At 39.0% G+C, this 25337-nt stretch overlaps 1 protein-coding gene across 4 annotated transcripts in view; it reads left to right on the top strand.

Moving 5' to 3' along the window:
* Positions 1–25337, top strand: part of Iml1 (GATOR complex protein Iml1) — a 486471-nt gene that overhangs the window by 410925 nt on the left and 50209 nt on the right. For all 4 annotated transcript variants that reach the window (XM_068390604.1, XM_068390598.1, XM_068390583.1 and 1 more), the window contains 2 exons: positions 6518–6730; positions 6996–7175. In XM_068390604.1, coding sequence (XP_068246705.1) covers positions 6518–6730; positions 6996–7175 — 393 coding nt within the window. The remainder of the gene's footprint in view (positions 1–6517; positions 6731–6995; positions 7176–25337) is intronic.

Below are 25337 nucleotides of genomic sequence, written 5' to 3'. Positions count from 1 at the left end.
ACGACTTCTACAACCACTTACGCAGTTTTGATACTGCCCCTCCAGATTTGGGGCCGCCGCAAAGAAATGTGCCAAGGATTGTCAGTGGCCAAAAAAACGTTCAAGTACGCCATCGCTTGTGGCGGTGGCCTCCCGTGTTTCTAATCTTCTTTTTACATGATGCAGGAACGTGCTTACGATTTTTGGTAGACACGGGTGCTTGTCGTTCTCTTTTGTCAAGGGAACTCTTCAGGACACGACGTAGTCTGTCTAAGTCTGCCAACGTCTGCCTGGTAGCTGCCAACGGATCTGCGATACCCACCTACGGTTACGAGAACCTCACATTATCGTTTGGAAACCGCAAATTTAATTGGAAGTTTCTCGTTGCTGACGTCACATTGCCAATCCTTGGTGCGGATTTCCTCTCTCATTTCCACCTTCTGGTCGATGTCGCCCACCGATGATTGGTCAACGCAGACTCGTATTTGTCGACACCTCTTTAACCCGCCCCCTCTAACCTCGCTCTCCACATAAGCGCACACACGGAGGCCTACGCCCACCTCCTCACATTGTACCTGGAAGTTTTCTGTCCAGAACTTCACCAAACGCTCGCGGCTCCTGCCAAACACAGTATTTATCACCATATCAAGACGATGGGACCCTCAGTTTTCGCCAAATTCAGACGTCTGGCACCAAATCGATTGGCAGCTGCCAAACAGACGTTCGCTGAAATGGAAGAAATGGGCCTTTGCCAAAAAGCCTCCAAGCCCATGGTCGTCACCCTTACACATCGTCCTGAAGAGATGGCTCCCTCCGTCCGTGTGGGGATTATAGGCGCCTGAACATGCAAACAGATCCGGATCACTACCCCCTCCCAAACATCGTCAACATGACCTCCTACCTGCAAAAAGCGAAGGTTCTCTCCACGCTCGACCTCCTGAAGTGGTATCATCAGGTGCCTATGAACCCAGAAAACATCCCCAAGACCGCCATCACCACTCCCTTCGGTACATACACCTTCAATTACTCCTGTTTTGGCCTTCATAATGCTGGGGCCACTTTTCAACGTCTCATGGATGGCATCTTAGGGGACCTCCCCTTCTGTGTATGTTACATGGACGACATACTTGTGTTCTCCGTCACCTGCGCATCGTGCTCGACCGCCTGCAACAAAACAGCCTTGTAGTCCGGTATGCCAAGTGTACCTTTGGCGCCAATGAAATGTCTTTCTTAGGGCACCGTATCACTCCTGAAGGAGTCCATCCCCTCCCTGAGAAGGTAGCAGTCGTTCAGAACTTCCCCACGCCCTCGACCATCAAAGCACTGCAGGAATTCTTGGGCATGATCAACTATTATCACCGTTTTCTGCCAGCCATTGCCGCCACTCTTGCTCCCCTCTACGCCTCCCTCAAGGGCAAGCCAAAAGACCTGAAGTGGGGCCCCCTTCAAGAAGCAGCCTTCTGCTACGCAAAGAATGCCCTATCAACCACTGCTGCTCTCAGTTTTCCCGTCCCACATGCCCCTCTCTCTCTCTCCACCGATGCCAGCGATGTCGCTATTGGTGCAGTACTCAAACAGGTGGTCAACGGCTTGCCCTGCCCATTGGCTTTCTTCAGCAGAAAACTGTCCAAGGCAGAATCGGGTTATTCTACCTTAGATCGCGAATTATTGGCGGTGCACTTGGCTGTCCGTTACTTTCGCCATTTCTTAGAAGGTACGCCCTTCGTTATTCGCACAGACCACATGCCTCTGGTGAATGCCTTCACTCGATAGTCTGATGCTTGGTCCGCCCATCAACGCCGACATCTCTCCGCCGTGGCTGAATACAATTGCACCCTTCAACACGTCCCTGGGAAAATGAATCCCGTTGCCAATGCCCTGTCAAGAAACACGTTGGCCGCAGTTCAACTGGGATTGAATTGCAACGCCTTGGCTGAAGCCCAACAACAGGATCCAGAGTATCTAGCATGAGGACATCCTGCACATCCCTCCGTTGGGAAGACGTCCCTCTCAACAACTTCAACACCACCTCCTCAGTGACGTCAGTACTGGTAGACTGCGACCGTGGATTCCTGCTCCCATGCGCCGACAGGTGTTTGATTTCATTCATGGCCTTTCACATCCCTTGCGCCATTCTACTGCACAGCTGCTGAAGATGAACTTCATTTAGCATGGCATTACTAAGGATGCTAAGGATTGGGTCCGCGCCAGTACTTCTTGCCAAACTTCCAAAGTACATTGTCAGATGGATTCAGGAATGGGCACCTTTCCTCAACCTCAGCGTTATATCGCCCACATTTACGTCGACGTTGTAGGCCCCCTACCCACATCACAAGGACATCGTTACCTGTTTACCGTCATCGACCGCTTCACTCGTTGGCCTGAAGCCATTCCCATGGAAAATGCAATGTCCACCTCATATACATCTGCCTTACTCTCAGGAAGGATTGCAAGATTTGGTATCCCTGAGTATATTACTTCTGACAGGGGTACCACTTTCACCCCTCAATTGTGGACATCATTAGCGAATCTCCTGGGCATCACCCTACATCAGACAACTGCCTACAATGGAATGGTTGAACGTTTTCATTGCACCCTCAAAGCAGCTTTGATGTCCCACTGAAAGGACTCCAACTGGTTTGCTCAGCTTCCCTGGGACTAAGGACCACTCCTAAAGACGCCCTGGACATCTCAGCAGCTGAAATGGTGTATGGCGACCCGTTGGTCGTCCCTGCCAAATTTTTTCCTTCTGCACCCTCCGCCAACGATCTCCAGCGCATACATCACGTCGTGGGAAAATTTACTCCATGCCCCCAGACTTACAACCCCCAGCGAAGCATTACATACCAACAGAATTGCACTCTGCAACACACGTCTTCCTATGCAACGACACTAGCAAGCCACCGCTAACACCCCCTTACACGGGCCCTTTCCTTGTGATCCGGCGCAATCCGAAAGCATTCCTACTAAACATTCGTGGCAAAGAAGACTGGGTCTCCATTGATCGTCTAAAACCTGCTTATCTCCTGCCAGATTACCCGCCTACAGTTCGCTCTCTAGATCAGGGCACCCTATTTAACATGTACAGCATGTCATTTTTAGGGGGGGGGGGAGCCTTGTACCACCCGTGTGTCACACGATCGTACATAGTAATGACATTTCTCTTTTTTGTATATATTATTCTTTGTATCTTCACTCTCCCCTCGCCCTGACAGCAACTTGCATCAACCTGTCTGCCTATTTCTCATTGTTAACTTAACAGAACCGGTTGCCAGTAGGACAAGAAATAGCTTGTTGTATTTTGTGACCACCTTGCCGGGACCTAGTGTGTATATATACTCGATGTGTCTATAATAAAGTAACTGTACTCAGTTTCTTTCATTTCGCCTTTGAGTCACAACCTACTCCTGGCCCGTCACAGTAGTGAACCTAATGGACGAGTTTAGATTTATCAAGATAAAATTGCTACCACCCAACACCACGCCAGTTCCCCAACCCATGTTTCAGCAGGTAATTAAAAAATTATATATAAGGCAATGTTCCAGCTATGTTTCAAGGTCATCAAAGGAACAAAGCTTACCCTCCAAGAGTTTTGCAAAGAAAATTTTCTCATTGTCAGCTGCCTCAAAAGCCTAGGAAGGGGTCACAAAGAGAACCCTCAATTCTACATGGAGGAAATTGGGGCCTGAATGCATTGCAGAATGCAATTTTGAATGATTGAAACCATTGCAGGAGGAGGTTAATGACTAAATTGTGTCTGTGGGTAAGACAATGGGGTTGGAGGTAGACAGGGACGACATCAGTGATCTGCTTGAAGAACATAGCAAGCAGCTGATGACCGAGGAGCTGTTGGAGTTGTATAGGGAGCAGCAACAAGAGGTAGTGAAGTAGATTACATCTGAGGAAGAGAGGCAAAATGGCAAACCTGTTCTAGGGAAATAAGGGAAATGTGTGAAACCCTGCAAAATTTTGTAGAAATACATCACCCAGATAAGCCTTTGGCTTGGCAAGCAACGAATCTATTTCTGAACATTGCAATGTCTCATTTTCATATTTTAAAGAAAAGACAAAAACAGTCATCTCTAGATAGGTTCCTGATGAAGGATAAATAGAAGAGGGTAATAAATGATGACCAAGTGTCCAAAGAGTGTAAATTTCATGAATCAATTAGTAATAGGTAATGCCCTTCAAAAGAGAATTTCCGATATTTTATCAGAAGTTCTCAAGGAAATTCTTTCTCAAAGCAGTAACCCCCTCCTCCTCTCTTGTCTCCCGCACACCAGTCATGACTCTCCTCAAATGTAAAGTGTGAGTTAATTTGTCAATATTTCTATTTCAATTGTGAAGTATTAATTTGTATTAATTTCTAATGTTAGTGGTTATAATTTTCTCTTTAAATAACATTAAACACCTTTAATTTGTCAATATTTCTATTTCAATTGTGAAGTATTAATTTGTATTCATTTCTGATGTTAGTGGTTATAATTTGCTCTTTAAATAACATTAAACACCTTTAAAAATAAGTGTATATATGAAATACATCAAGTGAATTTCTATTTATTATGGGAAAATTTGTTTTGGTTTACAAGCAGTTTGGGTTGTGAGCTAGCTTCCAGAATGGATTAAACTCGTAAACTGATGTACCACTGCACATCAAGAATTTGTGGTATTATTGCTTAAAATAAAGTGCTTTGATCAAAGTATCTAAACTATTTTATAACTAAAGGTTTACACTATAGTAAAGTAACCTAAGCTGACTTGGGTAATGTCCAAAAAACATTCAATCCCATTAAGATCCAGTTTCAAAGAAAATAATGTGGACATTAGTCAGCGTATACCTGTACCTGGTAGCTCTTACTAACTCATGTTCCTCTCTTAGGAACTACATTATGTACTTCAGGAGATTGTGAAACATTCCTACTCTAAGGACTTCAGGTAGAAGTTCTTTACTCTAAAGTTATTGGCAGGCACAGAGAAAAGCGAGTGTCTCGAGTAACATTATGTTGCCTGTTCAACAGGACCAACAACTGAAATTGCTGCCTCTATGCATGATCTCTCATTCTCATCATTATTGTAGGCATAAGCAGATGGATGCACCATCCCAGACACATATAAAATATTTCTATAATCCAATTCAGAAGATGAAGCTCAGTAATCTGTTATATCCTGTGAAAATTTTATATAACAATTATGTTTATTTATCGTTTATGAACAAAAGCTACACTTTTAGAGCAGATCATACTAAATGCTAGATATGAAACTGCTTCACAGTTTACTGCCAGTTTCAATAATCTCTGTAAAATAGACATTCCAATATGAAAATATTAATTCTAATGATTTTGATAATTATGATTTTAATAATTTTGATAGTATAATTCTAATAATAATTTTACTATTTATCATAATGATTTTAAGAAAATATACAATACTGACCTAGGCTAAGCTGATAAAGACATTTTCAAAGATGGTGACTGTATATAAACAAAATTGTAATGGAAAAATTGGCCAACAAATATAAAGAAATAATTAATGAAAAATTACTAACCCCTTCTCTAAGCCATGAAGTAAACAAACTTATTCAAGAGCTACATACTAGTGAAATATAACTAAAACAGTAATGTATTGCATAATGAATCATTTATACAGAGAACTTAGGTGAAGAAAATATGCAAAGACTAATCCAACCATTCATTCAAGTACTTAATCAAATTGTTATCAAAGCAAAGCCTATGCTAAGTAATGCTAAATAATACTGAGCAGAGTGCCTGTAAACAAAGAAATGGTACGCTACATTTTACTTTGACAGCTGCTTATCGTCAAGTAGCCTTTAACGTGAAAAACTTTTCACACCTAATTTAAGTTTTTTTTTTTTTTTTTTAAGACAAAAATATTCATTGCAAGAATGAAAATGAAGATGGAAAGTAATTTGTTTATAATAATGAATTAAATTCTAAATTTAAAGGAGCAGGAAAATATGGGAAATCAATAAGCAAAATAAAACACTTGACAAGACACAATTGGAATATTTGCATTACCATTGTAGGGTACCTTCGACCTAGATATGCAAACATGTTTTTTTATAGTTTATATATGACATAGTTGTTTTGACGTTGTTACTGTTTTTAGAATGATTTATTGTTAATTTTTTCTCATTTATTTATTTCCTTATTTCCTTTTCTCACTGGGGTATTTTTCCCGGTTGGAGCCCTTGGGCTTATAGCATCTTGCTTTTTCAACTAGGGTTGTAGCTTGGCTAGTAATAATAATAATAATAATAATAATAATAATAATAATAATAATAATAATAACAGAAAAGTAGCAGCTTCACTGTTCTTAGCATGTGTGGAAAATAACCTGGCACACATTCGCGGATCAAGTCAAGTAAGGGGTGGGTAAGGATTTAGCTATAGTCTTTATAATAATTTGTTAGGTGATAAAGTTCAATAGTCACACAAAGTTTTGCAAAATGGAATGTTTTTATATGTAGTATTAGTGAACAGTTTTTTTACTGACTATATTACAAGATTCATTTTTTCAGATGGTGACATGGCAGCGCAAAGCACAAGCATGTGGACTTCACTTATTTCCAGTTCCGACAGATCCATTTGCGCTTCCTTATTCTTACAATTCTGATCCTTTACGAGGACCTATTTTGATACCTTTAAATGTAGATTGTCTAAGTGCCCCTGAGGGGCAACCCTTTGCTCAATTTCCCTCTAGTACTTGGGGAAGAAGAATGCATCTCTTTCAGGTAAGTTTACAAAGCTAAATATTTACATAATTTTGTGTGTTCTGCATTTGACTCATAAGATTGAACTACAGTATAGCAGCTACAGTATTACATAATACATCTTGAAATATTACAATTGAATGCTCACTACATTACGCTAATCAAAATTTGTTTTACCTTATAAGGTTGAAACAAAGAAAATATGGAAGTTTGTAAGTCTGTTTCTTACTGTACTGTATATCAGTTTTTAACTTGTAGGTTAGTGTCTTATTTTCTCAATTTTCAGGAGGCTATTCTCAAGAAATTTGGTTTTGTAGCTTATGTGACTGAGACACACAGTACTGAACAGAACCAGTATGTTCATGTGACAGGCAACATGTTTATTATGATACATTCACCTTGCTCAGCTGAAGCAACACGCGGGAGGACTCCCACAACTCCAGCTACTCCAACCTCGTTTTCCCAGGTATTAAGCTTGTACAAACACTTGAAACCCCTCTCTGTTTATTATGTATACTGTATTAGTTTTTGTTACATTATTTGTCATGTGAATGCCGACATCTCTTAAGGTATTAATAAGATTATTGTTTATCTTTTCAAAGTATTCATCACTCTTGAGAATGGGAGAACAAGAGTTTGCATGGAGCATGGCATATTACTTCAAGTACTTTTCCGTGTCTGTTATTTGCATGCATTTTATTCTATTTGCTTGAGTTATAACAGCAACCGAGGTTCTAAAAGGCATGCAGCATTGTATGGGATATTTTATTTCTTCTAAATTCAGGTTACATGTTAGTGGTGATTTCTATTAAAGGTAATAGGTTAACCATTTTTTAGTCGTTTTTGCCACAAGAGGGTTTTTCTGGTTGGATTTTGGATACAGTACAACTGGAAATTTGTATGGATTCAATTTTTTTTACACAGTACAGCTGGGAATTTGTGTGAATGATAGGGCAAGTATGTTATTTTTATTAATTTCCCCTGATGTTCATATTGTTTCTCTCTCGAAGCTGGGTGAATATCGACGTTTACCCTAAAACTAAACAATTTCCTGTTTTCTTTCCTTCCAATAGACTTAGGCCTCTAATATAGCTGTGAGACAATCTAACAGCTAATTACAATATCTGTGGCTTTGGTACACTGAACCATCTTTTGTCTTATAGTCTCTGCATTGTTCTCAGTGGGATCAGTGGTGCCACATTCTCCAGTTTGTTAGAGAGTTATTTAGAAATTGTTTCTGCACGACTATCTGCATTCACTTTGTGTCTCATGACTAGTGCAATATTGTGATTTAGAAAATCATTGTGGAATGCAAAGGTCCTACTGCTTCTCTTATGGAAAAATATATTTCATTTGGTTGCTGGCCAAATTAAAATTCATAAGTGTAAAATAAAAGTAACTTTGAGTTCCAGGAAAAATTCAGAAGACTAGGCTACTTGATTATAATGGGGATGATGATTATGCCACTCAGCCATTAACAAGTCTAGCTTTGATAGTGATGAGCTTCAAAAGATCTCAACTTCTTTACCTTCTTCCATGGAGACCTTAAATGGAAAGAGTTGTATCCACCATGCTCAGCATTAGCAACTTGAGTCACGACCTTAAAATGAATCATACCATATTTCAGCCAATATACAGACGACAGTAGCACATGTATTTCTATGTATTTTCACCTCAGAAAGTCATTCCTGTGATGATTTACATGCTCAGATATCAATTTAACCCTTTAAGAACTATATAAATTCTATTTTTTCCTAAAATAACCCCTTTTTTTTATTTTACCGCCATAGGGGAGGGAATATGGCAATATTTATTTATCCACTATCAATAGCTTAGTTGATTTACTTTGTAGTAAACCAATTTTACTACTCAAATGATTTTATTTTTTAGGTAATAATTTTTCAAAAATATCAATGATTTCGTCATTATTGAAAGGGCTAAATGTACATATGATCATCAAAACTATTCTGTTTATGATTCTTGAAAAAAAAAAAAATAAACAAAAAATTTTTATAAATAGTCTGAAAATAAATATATCAGGATATTATTTTAGATTCAAACTAATATTCACAAAAGGTTTAGGAATAGCACTTATAAATATGTTTACTTAATTATGAAAACAAAACAAAGGTTTTGTAAAACATTCATCTTTAATTTTAAACATAATGCACACAGAAAGCTTAAATGTTATATACTAAAATATTAACAATAATAAAAACTAAAATATCAAATTTATCTTGAAAGTTTTTCTTTGTCTAAGGCATCCTACAGCATTCTCCCTGTTGTATCGCTATAAACAAATGCTTTCAAAATTATATTAGCTAAAGAAAAAATGCAGCACTATTGCGAACTATGGGAGCTTGTATAGATGAAAGTAGTTCTGCAAAATGTTTATTACTCCTTAATTTAATATGTGAATGAATAATGTATGCAGCATGTACAAAATACACAGTTAACACAGTGGGCATAACTAATCCAACTCTATTCAAATTATCTAAAAATCACTCGATGAAAGATCACAGTCATACTCTTCAACACATTCATTTTCACAAAATTTATGGACTGGATATCCTGCTATATATAAAACTTTGTTTCAAAGGCTCATTAGATTTAAGGGGCCAGCTGGCTAATGCCATTTTTTAAGGACAGGACTTTGACATTTATACCACTTAATAAGGTGACTTAGGACATCTCCAAACTGCATAGGATTTTTGTCTCTGACCTTCGGTTTTGCGGTGCCAGGGCAATTTATCCTGAAAATGACCATTTCAAATTATATCTCCTCCCTTAATACTTGATATTAAGGCCTGGGATTACCATCCTATTTTTTTTGCTAATATGATTTTTTTTCATAATGGTAAAAAAATAAACCCTATAAATCAAGGAAATAAACTAAGAAAAAAATATGAAACAAAAATTGGAAAAAAGGCTCAATTTGATTGTTCTATTATGTCTATCTAAGTTATATACCAAATTTCAAGGCTATATCTCCAACACTACAGGAGAAGATAGAATTTGAATGTCATTAAGTATACTTTTTAGTTATGGGCATTCAAAATTTTTCAATGTATTTTTGCAAAGACAGTATTAATAAATCATGATTATTATGAATTTTAAGTTCCTTTTTTGGATATTAAACCAAAACAATGTTATTCATCATAATTCAATCATAAATAAAGATCCCTTAGCTCAATATCTTGCTTCTTAGGCGAGACTGCTGCTCCTTCATCCACAACACTCTCTCTCTCTCCTTCACTAACTCTGCTGATATCACCAATATTACCCACTTTTGACCTCTTATTTGAGCAAATTTTTATTTTCCTTATATTAGCAAGATGTTGAAATGGTCTTTTCCTCTTTGGCATGATGAAATATTTGCCGAAACCAAGAAAAACAGACGTAAAAGCGAGCGAATGTCAGAGGTCAAACTCAAACATGTACTCTCTCTGAGGTTTTTGCTAGCACCGAAGGCCTAAGGGTGTAATTACTGTGTAATACTTCGTCTTGTGACTCATGGAATCTATACAGATGCCATTGCTTATAATTTGTTTTATATTAAAATGTAATAATTATCAAAATTTACGATAACAGAAGAAATACTACATTTTCTTGTAGGAATCAAGGTTTTTGGTTTATCGAGTTCCTTATACTAATTACCCTATTACCCTGTAACTATGAAAGTAAAAGGAATTTTGACAAAATATTTTGTATAAGCATTCTTCATTGCCATAAGATCAGTGAATTCTTTCAGGATTTTGTGTTTTTCTTCCTATACCCTAATATATTGGCATAATGGCCGGGCCCCTTAAATGATTCCATATGATCAATATATAATGTCTTGCTTTATATCATTTATGTTCCCTCAAGAAGAAAAAATATGCTTTCATTACATTTTAAATTATTGCGATTATGATATGAATTAAACTTAAGCAATGATCTTATTCAAAATTGATTTTATCTTAATAATTGGATCTCAGAATCACTAGTAAATATTATAATGTAATGTAATTTCAACAGATAACTGATATATCTATAATTTTCATATACAGTATATATATATATATATATATATATATATATATATATATATATATATATATATATATATATATATATATATATATATATATATATATATATATTTATTTATTAAGCATAAATTGCAGTCCATACATTGTAAGTGCATTCACAAATGAACATAACATAGAATTATCTTTAATGGTTATATGACAGTTAGCATATACTAATAATTCAATAGAATAATTAACTATAATCATAATTGTCCTAAGTAGAAAGAGGAATTACCTTGTCATTGAATAAAATGTCTAGTTTGTGATAGCCAGGTGTTTCATTATTATCAAAGTGTGACTTAAGTAAATTTTCCAAAGATGCTCCGTTACCACTTCTCAAGTAAATTTTCCCAAGACGCTCCGTTACCACTTATCTTATTAAAGAACTCCTTGCCTTCTTCAGTGAAAAATAAGAAGACCAGTGTCTTTGATTGAAGGGAGAAATTGTGACCTAACCTGCCCTGTTTCATACCCTAGTCCAGCTTTTCAGATTTTGAATTGTGGTCCTAGTTCACCATTCAGTAAGGATTCTGATGGTGCACAGCACATCACAGATTTGAGATCCTCTTTTAAAGCCTCAAATTCTTTATATACTTTAAACCCTTCTGCTTGGAAACGCTCACACTCCAGCAATCCAGTCTATTCTTATTAGACCAAGGGGCAGGCCATGTCAATAGCCTCGATTGTAATCCCTCCAATCACTGAAGTAAGATCACCTGAGCAACCTCTTATTTCATGTATGAATGGTGGGTATATTGTATAATACATGAGAAAAATGCATCTGTATTGAATAGATCTCTTAATTTTTTTTTTTGCAAAAACTGATCAGTTGCATTATGTTACTGCTGTCAGTGCACATCAATCACATAAAAGTACAGCTACTAGTACATCCCAAGTTTACTTTAACAGTGTTAATGTAAGGGCTACTAGTACTTCAACTACAGAAATGAGTTCCTGAACAAAAGAATGTGCCAAGGTTCCCATACAAAGTAGACAAACGGAAAGGCCAATAATGTAATGTCTGAAAATCCTTCAGAACAGGGAAATAAGAATGAAGAAAACACAAAGGAAGAGCCTGACTTTGATGAGAAATATCTTTTTCTATTATTAAGGAAACTTATTCCCGAAAGGTATCCAAGTAATTTGTTTATAGCTCTGATTCCTCTTATTCTTCTAAGTTGTTGGAAACAAGTACTGTTTAGTATTTCATAGATGACTTATACCCCCTCAATTTTCTCAAGATTATTTTGAGTAAGATCAATGTATTGTAATCTCAAATGTTATGAAAGATGGGTAATTTGAGTTTTCAATCAATGTTTAAAGTCTTCCTGCTAGAAGTACATTCTAACTTATATAAGGCAATTAATGCTAATAGATATAAATCTTGAAGTGCAGAGTATGCAAGGTGGTCTACTTATTTGTAGGCAGTAATAGTGTAGGAAGTATTCTTAAAATACTCTCTTGCAGAGTTAATAGTTGTGGTTATTTTTAAAATTGTAGAAGAGAAATTTACATGGCATCAAGATTTAAACCTTATTTTAGATTATCTATTTTATTTAGATAAAACTATTTTAGATGGGGCTTCCTAGGCTCTAGCAGCCTTTGCATGTTTTGTGATTAAGCTCAGGGAAAAGGTATGCGCCTTTATAGTTGGTGAGTGTCTAATGTGCAAAAACGTTCCTTGATTTCTTCCCCTATTTTGGGTGCTGTATTAGATGTAGAATTAATGAAGTGATTGCTCAAGTGGGTAACAGGACACAAAATGATACTTTGAGGTCGTGTTTTAGGGATGATCTTGTCACTTTCTTAAACGAATAGCATACAGTATATGGTTCTAAAATTGTCTCCTTCAAGAAATTAGTTTTATAACAGTGATAGGATTTTATGAATTTGCCATAGTAGAAGTTCCAGTAGAATAGCCAACAGAACTTGTAGACCTTATTAGAAAATGCTATGATGGTCCTTCCTTTCATGGAACCAATACCATGTCCAAGTTATCTGTCAAATACAGCAAAGGCACAGAGTTTGAAACTAGAGATTGTCAAAACTCTGGAAAAAGATCTGATAGAAGAGGCCTTGGACCCATGTCCGGGTTTTTATGATAAGTTATTTCTAGTCCCCAAATCATCAAAAAGTTGGAGACCAGTCCCTAATGTGTTGAACCTGAACAAATTTATACAGTAGTTCTCACAGTTTTCAATAGAAACACCCTTAAGAGTCCTGGTAGTGATAAAGAAATGAGATTTGGGTTCCAATAAACCTTACGTTTGCCTATTTTCACATTATATAAATTCGAGAAAATATCTTAATATTGTGGATGGCTCAAAGGTTACTAATTCACGTGCTTGTGTTTCAGTCTCAGAACAGCCACTCAAGTTTCACCAGGATGATGGCCCCCATTTCCAAATTGACACTTATTAGGTCTATGATAAACTGGCGACAGATCCAATCACTACTTAGGAGCATGATTGTTACAAATATCCAAGTATAGATCATGGGCCCCCCCCATTGGCATGCGTTGCATTGAAGAGCGAGAGGACCAAGTCTTCGTGCGTTTTATTCTTGGCAAGCCCATGAATTGCCAGAGAGAATGTTAGCTCTTTACTCTCCTCTTTGATTTACCATTTGCTGAAAATTCTATGCATATGCCCATAACTTAGAACTGGGAAGTATGTTTCAGGAGCAGAGAGAACTTGGATCTACATCATGGAGTTTTTTGGGTTTAGTTGAGTGGTAGGTGATCGCCACACTCCATCATGTGCTGGAAGCTCCTTCTTGCAGACCATCTATATCGAGAGACCTAATAAAAGCTTTTCCTTCCTTAGATCTTGCAGGTATCCCTCGATATCTTTTTAAAGGAGTAGGTAGCTAAAGCTACTTCGCCCTGGTGACCCCGGTACCAGTACCCCAGTGATGACACCAGGTATTCAGCAGTGACAACTACAAAATGTGTTGCCCTTGTAATGGGCCTATGACCAGGGCCTGTGGCTCCCTCCCACTGTGTGCCTGTGACCCCAACCCCCTGTGTCTTTGTTGTAGTCTGTAGGGAGAGTGCCTGCAGCTTCCCCCATTACAGTGTTCCCCTTGTTATGGTTCCTTCTCGGAGCAACCAATGCAGTTTCTACCCTAGATGGAGCATCGTTGTCGACGATCATTCAGACCTTGACTCCTCTGCTTGCAGAGCATCAGGTGAGGGTTGGTAAGAGTCAAACATGAACATTTCTCTTCCTATTTCAACTCTGCTTCCTCGTCTGCCTCCTCTTTGACTTACGATTCTAATTTCAATGCTCTGCAAAAAAGGTCCAGGAAGGTCATTCATAGCTGTAAGGAGCCCTGTCACAACAACACTGCTGATTTGGAAGGGTTGGACAACACCCTGGTGGTTCCAAACCCCATGTTTTGCTCCCCCCCCCCTCAGGACCAGTGCACAGGGCCAGGTCCATGGCTCCTGTATCAACCCCTCCCCTGGTCAGGTTACAGCCCTGTACCAGGGGGCCATGGCTTGAGTTTCCCAGTCATTCCAGTAGCCAGGCAGGGAAAAGATGCACTGCCCCGTGTACAATGTGATGGAAGAACTTGGGCAGCCTCCTTCATCTTCCTAAATAAGCAGTGCACTGCTGCTCTCTCCTCTGATAGCAGTACTTCGGTACCCCGTGTTGAGAGGTTTGCACTGCTCAAAGACTGTCATAGTGCAATCCAGGATATTGGGTTTTTTATCCATATTGACTCAGGGTTAAGGGGAATTAAAAACAATCACTTATGTCACCTGGTGGGTCAGAAAGACTGTTCACACCAGATAAACCCTGAAATGCAGTTAGTACTTATGTTTCGACTTCTTTTAGAGTCTTCGGTAGCAAGATTGATAGCATCCTTGCCTTTCATTTGAAGATACTATTGTTTGATCACAGTATGTGTAGAAATTTATTTCTTTTTAAGTGGGCTGGCCAGACTTTGATATTCATAGCACTTAATAAGGTGACTTAGAACATCTCCAAACTGCATAGGATTTTTACCTCTGACCTTCAGTTTTGCGACGCCAGGGCAATTTATCCTGAAAATCAGCGTTTTTCAAATTCTACCTCATCCCTTGATAATTATTACTAAGATCTAGGATTACTACCCTATATAGACCTGATATAGACCTCCAATAATATGAAGAGTTTTTTTGCTACAAGTAATTTTTTGCCATATATGAATTTTTTCATTATGGTAAAAAGATAAACCCTAAAAATCAGGGAAAAATTAAGAAAAAAATATGAAAAAATTGGGAAAAGGCTTCATTTCATTGTTTTATCATTTATTTCATAAATTTATATACCAAATTTCATTGCTCTATCTTTAAAACTAAGGGAGACTATTGAATTTGAAGGTCAATAAGTATAGTTTTGAGATACGGGCGTTCAAAGTTTTTCTTTGTATTTTTACAAAGACAATATTAACCCTTTTACCCCCAATTAACGTACTGGTACGTTTCACAAAACTCATCCCTTTACCCCCATGGACGTACCGGTACGTCCTTGCCAAAAACTGCTATTTACTTTTTTTGCATATTTTTGATAACTTTATGAGAAACTTCAGGCATTTTCCAAAATAATGAGACCAACCTGACCTCTCTATGACGAAAATTAGGGCTGTTAGCGCAATTTAAAAAAAAAAAAATATATATTGCAAAACGTGCTTGAAGAAGAAGACGCCTTGGGTTAAGGGTTGGAAAGTTCCAAATAGTGTTGGGGGTAAAAGAGTTAATAAATCATGATTATTATGAATTTTATGTTTTTCTGGGTTATTAATAAAAGAAAACAAAATTATTTATCATAATTTAATCATAAATGAAGATCTCTTGCTCAATATCTTGCTTCTTTTGTCTCCCGCGAGGCAAGGCGGCCGCTCCTCTATCCACAACATTCTCTCTCTCTCTCTTCTGAACTCTTAATAGAGCAAAATTTCTTCTTCTTTATGTTAGTAAGATGTTGAAATTGTCTTTTCCTTTTTGAAATGATAAAATTCTTGCCGAAAACGAGAAAATGAGTGAATGTCAGAGGGCATTCTTGTATTTTTACAAAGATAATACAGTATTAATAAATCCTGATTATTATGAATTTTATGTTCCTTTTTGGAGAGACAGGTCCTCTAGCACTGGAAAGAGTCTGTTCTCCCTTACTGCTTTCAATGTGGCCTCTAAGCTTTTAGAGGCAAAGAGGAAGACAGTATCATTGGGGGCCACAAAAGTGGCCTGTTTCCTGCCAAAGGCAGAAAGTTGGGTATTAGTGAATTCAGCCGTCTTTAACTCCCTAACCAAAAGGGATTAAGCCATGCTATGATCCAGAATGATCGTTTCCGTAGGGATTGTATCATCCCTAGTGGACACTTCCGAGTTAAGCCTTACGTAACAGTAAGGATAGCCATTGATCGATGGAAAGAATTCCAAGTCCGAAGCTGGCTTGGAACCCAAACCATTCCCAATATGAAGGAACCCTTCGTTTAAGGCCATATTCTCAGCATAGGGCCAAGGGTTCTTAACTGTGCATTCTGGTAGGCTTGAAGCAGGTGCCTGTTGTAAAGCTTCTATCCTCGCTGTGAGATCTGCTTGAGAAAATTCACATTTGGCGGTTGAGTTTTCCATGAAAGCTTTCATGGATGCCATTAGTTCTAAATTACTGGGTACTGAAGGTTTGTCTAATATTGGAACTGGGGTGGAGGTGGAAGCAGGGGCTTGGGTAGAAAGTAAAGAGGCATTGGGAGCTGCACTCGCCTGATGTACATCCAATGACTCTTCCGAGGCTTTCGTGGTCAGCAGGATCCTCTCCTTCTCTGATTAAACAGAAGACGTAGACGTGTCGTCTGTGTCCAGGCTCATGACTTGCAGAGCGGCTCGGACTTCATCATCTGCTGGTACCAGCGAGAGTTGGACCATCGGTAACAGATGACCAAAAACGGAGGACACCTCAGCCTTGGGAAAGAGGAGGTCCTTCAGTTCCAGAGAAGGAAGATAAGGGGCACCTTGTAGAGAGCTCTTCTGGAAGCCTCTTACCCAGTGTCGGAGCGTCTTTCAACTTCGATATCAGATGTCCAAGGTGACGTTAGTGGCATAGAAGCTGGTTTGAAGGAGATCCATGCAAATCTTACTGTCAGTAGGGACCCAGATTGCAGTGAATCCCTTGACAGGTCTTGTGGCCATAGGGTAACTTTACCCGCCTGGTACAGGTGACCCTAGAACATTCCGTGTCATCAGCGACCTGTAAAGATTAGAAATTCAAATGAGTACCGCATCATTAAAATATCTTATCTTTTTAAAATTAGGAAAATTTTTTTTTTTTTTTTAATATATCCTATCCTACATAAGCCTACACCTATGTAATGGCTAAATCCTAAATACAGTATAATAGAACACATGCCAAACAGCTCAGAAATCCGGAATGATTTATGAAGCAAAACATAATGATGGTGTGGTTGGAATATAGAGAAAAGGATCACATCAAAGGAACACCAGAACCTCCAGAGTAGGTCTATCAGAACAGCTCAAGAAGGCAAGTTCACTTATCGTACTGCCTAGACCAGCAACAGCTGCCCCCGAGGCAGCAGCGGCTGGGAGGTAGCAACTATTTCTAGTAGCCAGAATAGAATGACCTGTCAATACCCCAGGCATTTCCACACAGGGGGAGAGTGGACAATCCCAAGGGAAGAGTCCACACTCTGGGGAAGTACAGGAGTGATAGGCAGATAAAAGAGAACCAGCCAGAACCTGATCATTATCATTAACTTACACAAAGTGGGGGTGCAGCCCATAGGATAATGAGAACCGTACAAGACGGCCAAGACACTAAGAATTGAAAATTCAAAGAGTCTTGACAACCACGCAGGATCCAATCGACCAACTCTAGAGGACAATGTTCCTCAGATATGGGATAGGAAAGAGCAGATAACTAGTCTAAGGCTGCAGCTGAGGTGGCACAGGGGGTGACCTATAGCCAACACATAGCCAGTGCTAGAAGAACTCAAGCTGACAAGACTGGAAGCTGAGATAGGAGGCGGCACCTCTGTCTAGATAGGCTAACCCGGCAAGGGAGTCAAGATTCCATAGCTAGAGGGATATCTCAAGCTGACAAGACAGGAAGCAGAGACAGAAGGCAGCACCTCTGCCTAGATAGGCTAACCAGGCAAGGGAGTCAGAGGGATATAGCACAGGAAGAGAGGCTGCAGACATAGGACAAGCACTGCCAAGGGGTACCAACTCTGTGCCTAGATAAGTTTAGGCCATGGCAGAACTATGTAGGCAAGCCTAGCCTCCTAGCGGGTGAGGGAAATCTCAAAAGCTAGGGTGAGGGGCTAGACGAGAGGAACATAGTTCTGACCTAGATAGGGTTAGGCCATGAGAGAACTGTGTAGGCAAGCCTAGCCTCCTAGCGGGTGAGGGAAAGCTCAAAAGCCAGGGTGAGATGACTAGACAAGAGGAATATAGTTCTAGTACAGTCAGGTTATGGCCTAACTAGGAAGGGGAAGGGCCAGAGAAACTCCCAAGGGTGGACTCTAAGGGGCAGAGATATTTCAACCAGGGAAGGAGAAAATCTCATCTACCTAGGCCAGGAAAGATATACAAGTAGGCACACTAACAGGCACAAGGAAAAGGGAAGGAGGGGTGGTGATGGGAGACTCAGAAAATGGTGAGGCAGCATGGCAGGTAGGCCCAATAGCACATGGAACAACAATAGTGTCCCAGAGGGGTTGCCATGATAGGGCACAGAGGACAAGTCCTTACAAGCAGGCATAGCCTACCAAAGACTAAGAGAGAAGCCTAATGATGGTTAAGGCGACACTATACATGCCACACTTTAACCTGTCCTCTGCTGGCCTACACTTTATTTTATCATATCAGATATGAAATTTATTCAGCTTTTCATTGACATCTTTTATTTTTCTAGCTTTATTATCACACAGTTATTGCACAAAATGTTAACATAGATATGCTTGCTGCAAAACCGGTTGATGCCCGTTTTTACTCGTATTTTTACTTATGCATACATAACTTTTATATGCGGGATTGCACTGTAGCAAATAATTACAAATATCATGTTTAATCTAATTTCTATGACAGTTACATTGTCAGTTATTTCTGTTTTTCAATTTGAATTATTAATCGTTATTTCTAATGGGAAATTTTTTTCTAATATTTTAAATTTGCTAGCTTGCTCCCATAATGAATTAAACCATTAACCCAAGGTACTACTGTACATATCAGCCTCCTTCCCACTGACATCTAGTAGGGACTTTGAGAATGAAAGACAAAAGAAGGGATGGCATATTCTAACCATAGTTATTGCCATTAGCTGCTAGATTTTCTCATTATTATACTAAAAGCCTGAGTTTGTTGGAAGGAAAGAAAACCAGAAAAGTCTTTAGTTTTGTGGTCGATATTAACTGAGTGAACGCTGAAATAAAAGCAATATGAAGATCATGCAAGTATAAAAATAAATTCAATATAAAAACTTTGCTTCTGATATCTGTAGTATTATTAGAAGAGTTTATTTTGTTCGTGTAAATTGTTTACTATTCATTGTGTTTCCCTAAGTATCAATAATCCTTCAAGTACAGCTCTGTTTTTCATTTTTTTAAACATCTGTTGATATGTGATTCTCATTTTTCTTTGGCTAATTTTTTTTAAAATTCAGGAAATATTTTCATCTCTATAAATATATGGGGCTCTATTTTACTCTAAATACTTAAGAACATCTACCGTATCTCAGTTGTGATCTCAGTTGTGAGGGAAAAATTTTGTCATAAATATGTCTTACAAAAAAGAAAGATTTACAGCCCTTTTTCTTCAACTAGTTTATGTATGGCTACACCACACGTACTAAAATGCAAGATACAGTATGCTTCAAACAGTGAAGTACAAAATGGTGATCAGCATCTGATTGATGTTTAGAGATAGAAGCTGTAGGACTATATCTGTTTGGTTTACATTAAACTCTACTTATAGTATGGCAATGTAGGCTTTAGCCAATACTGTACAGCATATGGGTTCTGTACTGTGTGACATACAACACCACATCGAGTACCTTAAGGCAGAAGTTTTGGCCATGTGGCTCAAGTCTTTGCTTTATAATAGAGAATTTAAAGATCAAAACCCTGCGACAAGTGATATGCTTAACTTCCTAAACAAAAATTCTCTCAAACAATATAATGGATAACACATATATCATAATTATAAAAATAAGATAAAAAAGGAAAAAAATACTAAATTCAGTTTCTTAAGAATAAATGTTATACTGTTTCTCTATCAATGGTCAAATGAATACTGAATAATTATCAATATGGTAGGCCTATTAGTAAATTGCTATAAAACAAAACTTTCAGTGGTATTAGGTCATTTTCATGAAAAATAAAACATATGGAAAATGTATATATAAAAAATTAAGTAAAAACTGCCTTGCATAGCATATTAATCTGACTATCATTGCATATTCAACATAATTTGTATATGTAAGGTGATCAAACTCTTAGCCAAAAGCATGTGAATCAGAAACAGAAGCAAACCGCTATTTCACGATTTGAAGTACAGTATAGTCCATGAATAGCCATAGTGAAACGAAAAACATGTTAGTTTTCTTAAAAAATCATTAAATTCCCTGAGGAAATTATATTAATCTCTTATGTAATTGTATATCTTTAAAACAGAAGTTATAGTAAACGGAGCACAAGATATATGAATAGCTCTTAATAAGGTTGAAGTAAACCCGGTGTATCCAGAACTAAGGTTTTATTCAATTAACAATTCCACTGCAGTTGTACACTGCAAACAACAAAACAAACATTATCAGACAGTCATAAACATAAATAAACATTTGTGTTAACTAAGAAGGTACATACGTCACACTCCTTATGAACAACAGGATAATATAAACAGGTTTATTTTTACCACATTCTTCCCTTCTGAGTTAAGTTCACGTGGAGTAATCCTGAAGGTACTTTGGAGGTTGCCTCACTCTCTCTGACCTTCAAAGTGGAGGAGGTGAGGCTACCTGTTAAGGCACTGTACGTGATTCGTGAAGAGTGTCATTCTGAGGAGCAGTATCCACATGGGAGAAACCACGTGCAATCTCCTGGGGAGCATTTGCAACTGACAATTCCTCAAGAACCTCGGACTGAGGTGCAGGATCCCCAGCATCTGAATTTTCTCTGTTGTCACTAGCCATAGGAGCAAGATGTCTTAATGAAACCGTAGTCGCCCTACCATCTGAAAGCTTCACATGAGCATACTCAGGGTTCGTCTCTACAATTTCAACCTCATCCACCAAGGGGTCGTTCTTACTGTGTCTTACATGGCGTCTCAGGAGAGCACGTCCTCCTTGGATAAGCCAAGTAGGCAACGATTGGCCGGTGGTGGACCTTCTACTATGCAGGAAAAGGCGCTCGTGAGGAGTACTGTTCGTGGAAGTGCACAACAAGGAGCGTATAGAATGGAGAGCATCTGGGAGAACAGTTTCCCACTGGGACACATCAAGGTTTTTTGTCTTAAGGGCCAATGTTAGAGTTTTCCATATAATTCCGTTATATTTTTCAGCCTGACCATTCCCTTTAGGGTTATAAGGTGTAGTGCGACTGGTAGCTACACCTTTCTTCATCAGGAAATCCTTCAGCTCTTCAGACATGAAAGATGCACCCCTGTCAGTGTGGATGTATGCTGGCATACCAAACAAAGCAAATAGTTGCACCAAACAACTGATGACAGTTCGAGTGGTCATATCAGCGCAAGGGAAAACAAAAGGGAACCTTGAAAATTCATCCACAACCGTGAGGAAGTACTTGTTTCTAGATTGAGAGGGAACTGGGCCTTTGAAATCTAAGTTCAGCCTCTCGAATGGCTGGGTTGCTTTGATCAGTTGTCCTGAGTATTTGAAGAATCGAGGTTTGAGCTCTAAACACACTTGGCAAGAGGTGGTAATTTTCTTCACTTCTTCTATCGAGTAAGGTAGATTCCGCCCTCGGACGAAATGCATCATACGAGATATTCCTGGGTGACATAGGATTTCATGAAGTTCTCGAAGTTTATCAGAAGTAGTGGCACCACAGATGCGGGAGAGAGCATCAGCTGGTATGTTCTCTGTTCCTGGACGGTATACTATATCATAGTGAAAACATGAGAGTTCAACTCTCCACCTTGCTATTTTGTCATTCTTTATTTTACTGTTTGATTTAGAGTCAAACATAAACTTTACACTACGCTGGTCCGTGATGAGCTTGAAATGGTGTCCAATTAAGTAGTGTCTCCACTTCCTCAATGCCTCCACTATGGCATAAGCTTCCTTTTCCACTGCAGAATGTCCCTGTTCACTGCGAGTGAGAGTGCGGGAGAAGAAAGCCACTGGGCGATTATTCTGTGTCAGAGTAGCTGCTATTGCATGACCTGAGGCGTCCGTTTCCGCAGTGAAAAGAGAGGTGGGATCAATGGCTGTTACCACAGCACTAGCAAAGTCTTTCTTCAAGTTCCCGAGAGCTTGCAGTGCTTCAGTAGATAAAGGAAAACCATTGGCTTGTGTGAGAGGGCGGATTTTCTCTGAAAAGTTTGGGATCCATCTAGAGTAATGTGCAAGCAATCCCATGGTCATGCGAAGAGAAGCTGCATCCTTTGGGGGTGAAAGATTCCACAGTGGTTGCAAGCGTTCTGGGTCGGGTTTGATTTCCCCATCCGTTACTGAATACCCAAGTAATTTAATGGTTCTGACTTTGAAGTCACACTTGCTGTGGTTTAGAGTCAGGTTGTATTCCTCGGCCACCTTCAAAAACCCTCTTAAATTCTGGTCATGCTCCTCCTCTGTCTCACCACACACAGTAACATTGTCTACATAAGCAAATGTACCACCTACTTTTTCTTTCATAAGGATTTCGTCAAGCACACGTTGAAAAGCAGCCACTCCATTTTTCACTCCAAATGGAATACGATTGAACTCGTAAAGTTTACCCCCAGCTTCAAATGCAGTGTACGGTCTCTCTTCTTCTCTTATTGCAACCTGATGATATGCACTTTTCAGATCTAAGGTACTGAACACCTTGTACCGTGCAATGTTGTTCACCATCTCGTCGATATTTGGCAAGGGGTAAGCATCAAGCTCAGTGAACTTGTTTATAGTACGAGAGTAATCTACAACCATCCTCCTTTTCTGATTCTCCCCTGATGTCACCAGCACTTGAGCTCTCCAAGGAGAATTGCTGGGCCTTATTATTCCTTCCGACATCATACGCTCAATCTCCGCAATGAACTTCTTGTCACTCAAGGAGTATAGTCTTGACTTATTAGCCACTGGTCTACAATCTGGCGTCAGGTTCTTGAAAAGGAAAGGAGGGGACACCTTAACAACACCTAGTGAACATATCTTCAAAGGAGGTTTCTCTCCTCCAAAATCCATTACCAGACCAGAATGTTTCCTCAGGAAGTCATGGCCTAGAATCACATCACTACATAATCTTTGTAACACCTTGAGTTCAACACCGTGATAAGTCTCTCCTTTTAACTCCAAGTCCACACTGCACAGACCTAAGATGTTTGAGGACAGGGATTCATCAGCCATGGAGACTTTTCCATGCTCTGGAGACATAGTTAGTTTGTTTAGGTCCACTAAATTATGACGCACAAAGCTGTCCGAACTCCCAGTATCAATAAGGGCACTGATAGGGCTACCATTAAGCTTGAGAGGTGTTATAGATTTTTCAAGACACTTAGGGGAGGCCCCCACTATAGAAGCTAGCATTGCTGAAGAATATTTTGGGCTAGAAGAGCCACTCGCCTGTTTCACAGAGCGGCACACCTTAGCATAATGTCTTTGCTTCTTACATTTCAAACACACTGCGTCCTTAGCAGGACACTGAGTTCGGGGATGCCGGTTGTTCCCACAAAAAAAACATCGAGCACTAGAAGTAGCAGCAGAAACAGACACACTGTTATTTTCAGCACTAAACGATTCCTCCTCTCGATTCATTGCTGACACAGCAGCATTAATAGGTTCTGCTGAAGAGTAGGAGGCTGAATGCTTCTGGGCCATTTCTAGAGTGCGGGCCTGTTCATAAGCAGTATTTAAGCTCAGTGTCAAATTCTCCAACAGACGCTGGCGTATTGCACCAGAGACCAAACCATTAATGAAGGCATCCCGAACATAACTGTCACATGCTTCCTCCGCAGTTACACTTTTGAATTGACAGTCCTTAGCAAGTAGCTTCAGTGCCTGCAGGAACTGATCCAGGGACTCACCCGAGTTTTGCCTGCGAGTGGCAAGTAGATGCCTGGCAAATATTTCATTGTTCGGTTTCACGTACAAAGATGTCAAAACCTCTTCAGCGTTCTCATAAGTCTTACACTCAGAAATGTAGTCATACACACTAGGAGCCACGTAGTTAGTGAGAAGAACCAGTTTTTCAAGCGTAGGGGTAGTCATCTGCACCGCTTCAACGAAGTTTGTAAATGTCCTCAGCCAGTGTGTCCACTCCTTGGCGGCCTGGGCAGAGTCAGGGTCCACATCAAACCGGGATGGGCGCAGAAGCCGTTCCATGGCGACTGAATTGATTAATTGAATAAATTGAAGTAAACCCGGTGTATCCAGAACTAAGGTTTTATTCAATTAACAATTCCACTGCAGTTGTACACTGCAAACAACAAAACAAACATTATCAGACAGTCATAAACATAAATAAACATTTGTGTTAACTAAGAAGGTACATACGTCACACTCCTTATGAACAACAGGATAATATAAAATTCATAACTTTTTGGAGAAATACTTCACTTGACATTATAATCACGATATCAACTTCTATATCAACCATGCTTATGTAAGAAGTCTTTCAACTTTTTCGTGTCTGATGGATGTCCCTGATGTTGTCAAAGTCATGACCCCCAAGGTGACCAGTGAACTTCCCTCACATGAAAAAGAGTTTCATAAAATATTAATCTAAGATAGAACTTGCGCCTTAAAGTAAAATACGCTTATACAAGTTCAAGGGTTTAAAAGTTGCTCATGAATGGAAGAGGCAAGATATAAGATAATGTCCTAGAGACTGACCACATAAGCATATAATCAGCACCCAAGCCCCTTCTCCATCAAGCTAGGACCAGTGAGGGACAGACAATGGCTACTGATGGCTGAACAGGTAGATCTAAAGTTTCTCCCAACCACCCTCATCCTTAGTTAACAAAGGTGGTGAAGTCACAGATACTACTAGAAACTATCAAACTTCAGCGGGTCTTAAACCCCCGTCCAAAACATTATGAGATATGGACATATCCAATAGGATTAGGTAAACTTTAGCATACATGGTCCTGAAAATTGATTGGAAAAACTTTTATATTCTAGTGATCACTGTTTTTGCACATAAAGTAGGGGATTTTTTTTATTTTAAGATGCACATAAGAGATTTTTTTATTTTAAGATCATTTTCTTTTCATTTATATTTAGGAATTTCTGGTCAAATTGGAATAAAATTAAAGCCCTGTTGATGCAGAATTTATATAGGATGATATGCAACAAATCTCTCATTGCTATCATTTATACCTAAGTGAGCGATTATTT

This window comes from Palaemon carinicauda, chromosome 1 (assembly GCF_036898095.1).
Source record: "Palaemon carinicauda isolate YSFRI2023 chromosome 1, ASM3689809v2, whole genome shotgun sequence".
In the NCBI taxonomy this organism is placed as follows: Eukaryota; Metazoa; Arthropoda; class Malacostraca; order Decapoda; family Palaemonidae; genus Palaemon; species Palaemon carinicauda.
The sequence above is the reverse complement of the archived record's forward strand: the minus strand, read 5'-3'. Positions and strand labels throughout refer to the sequence as shown.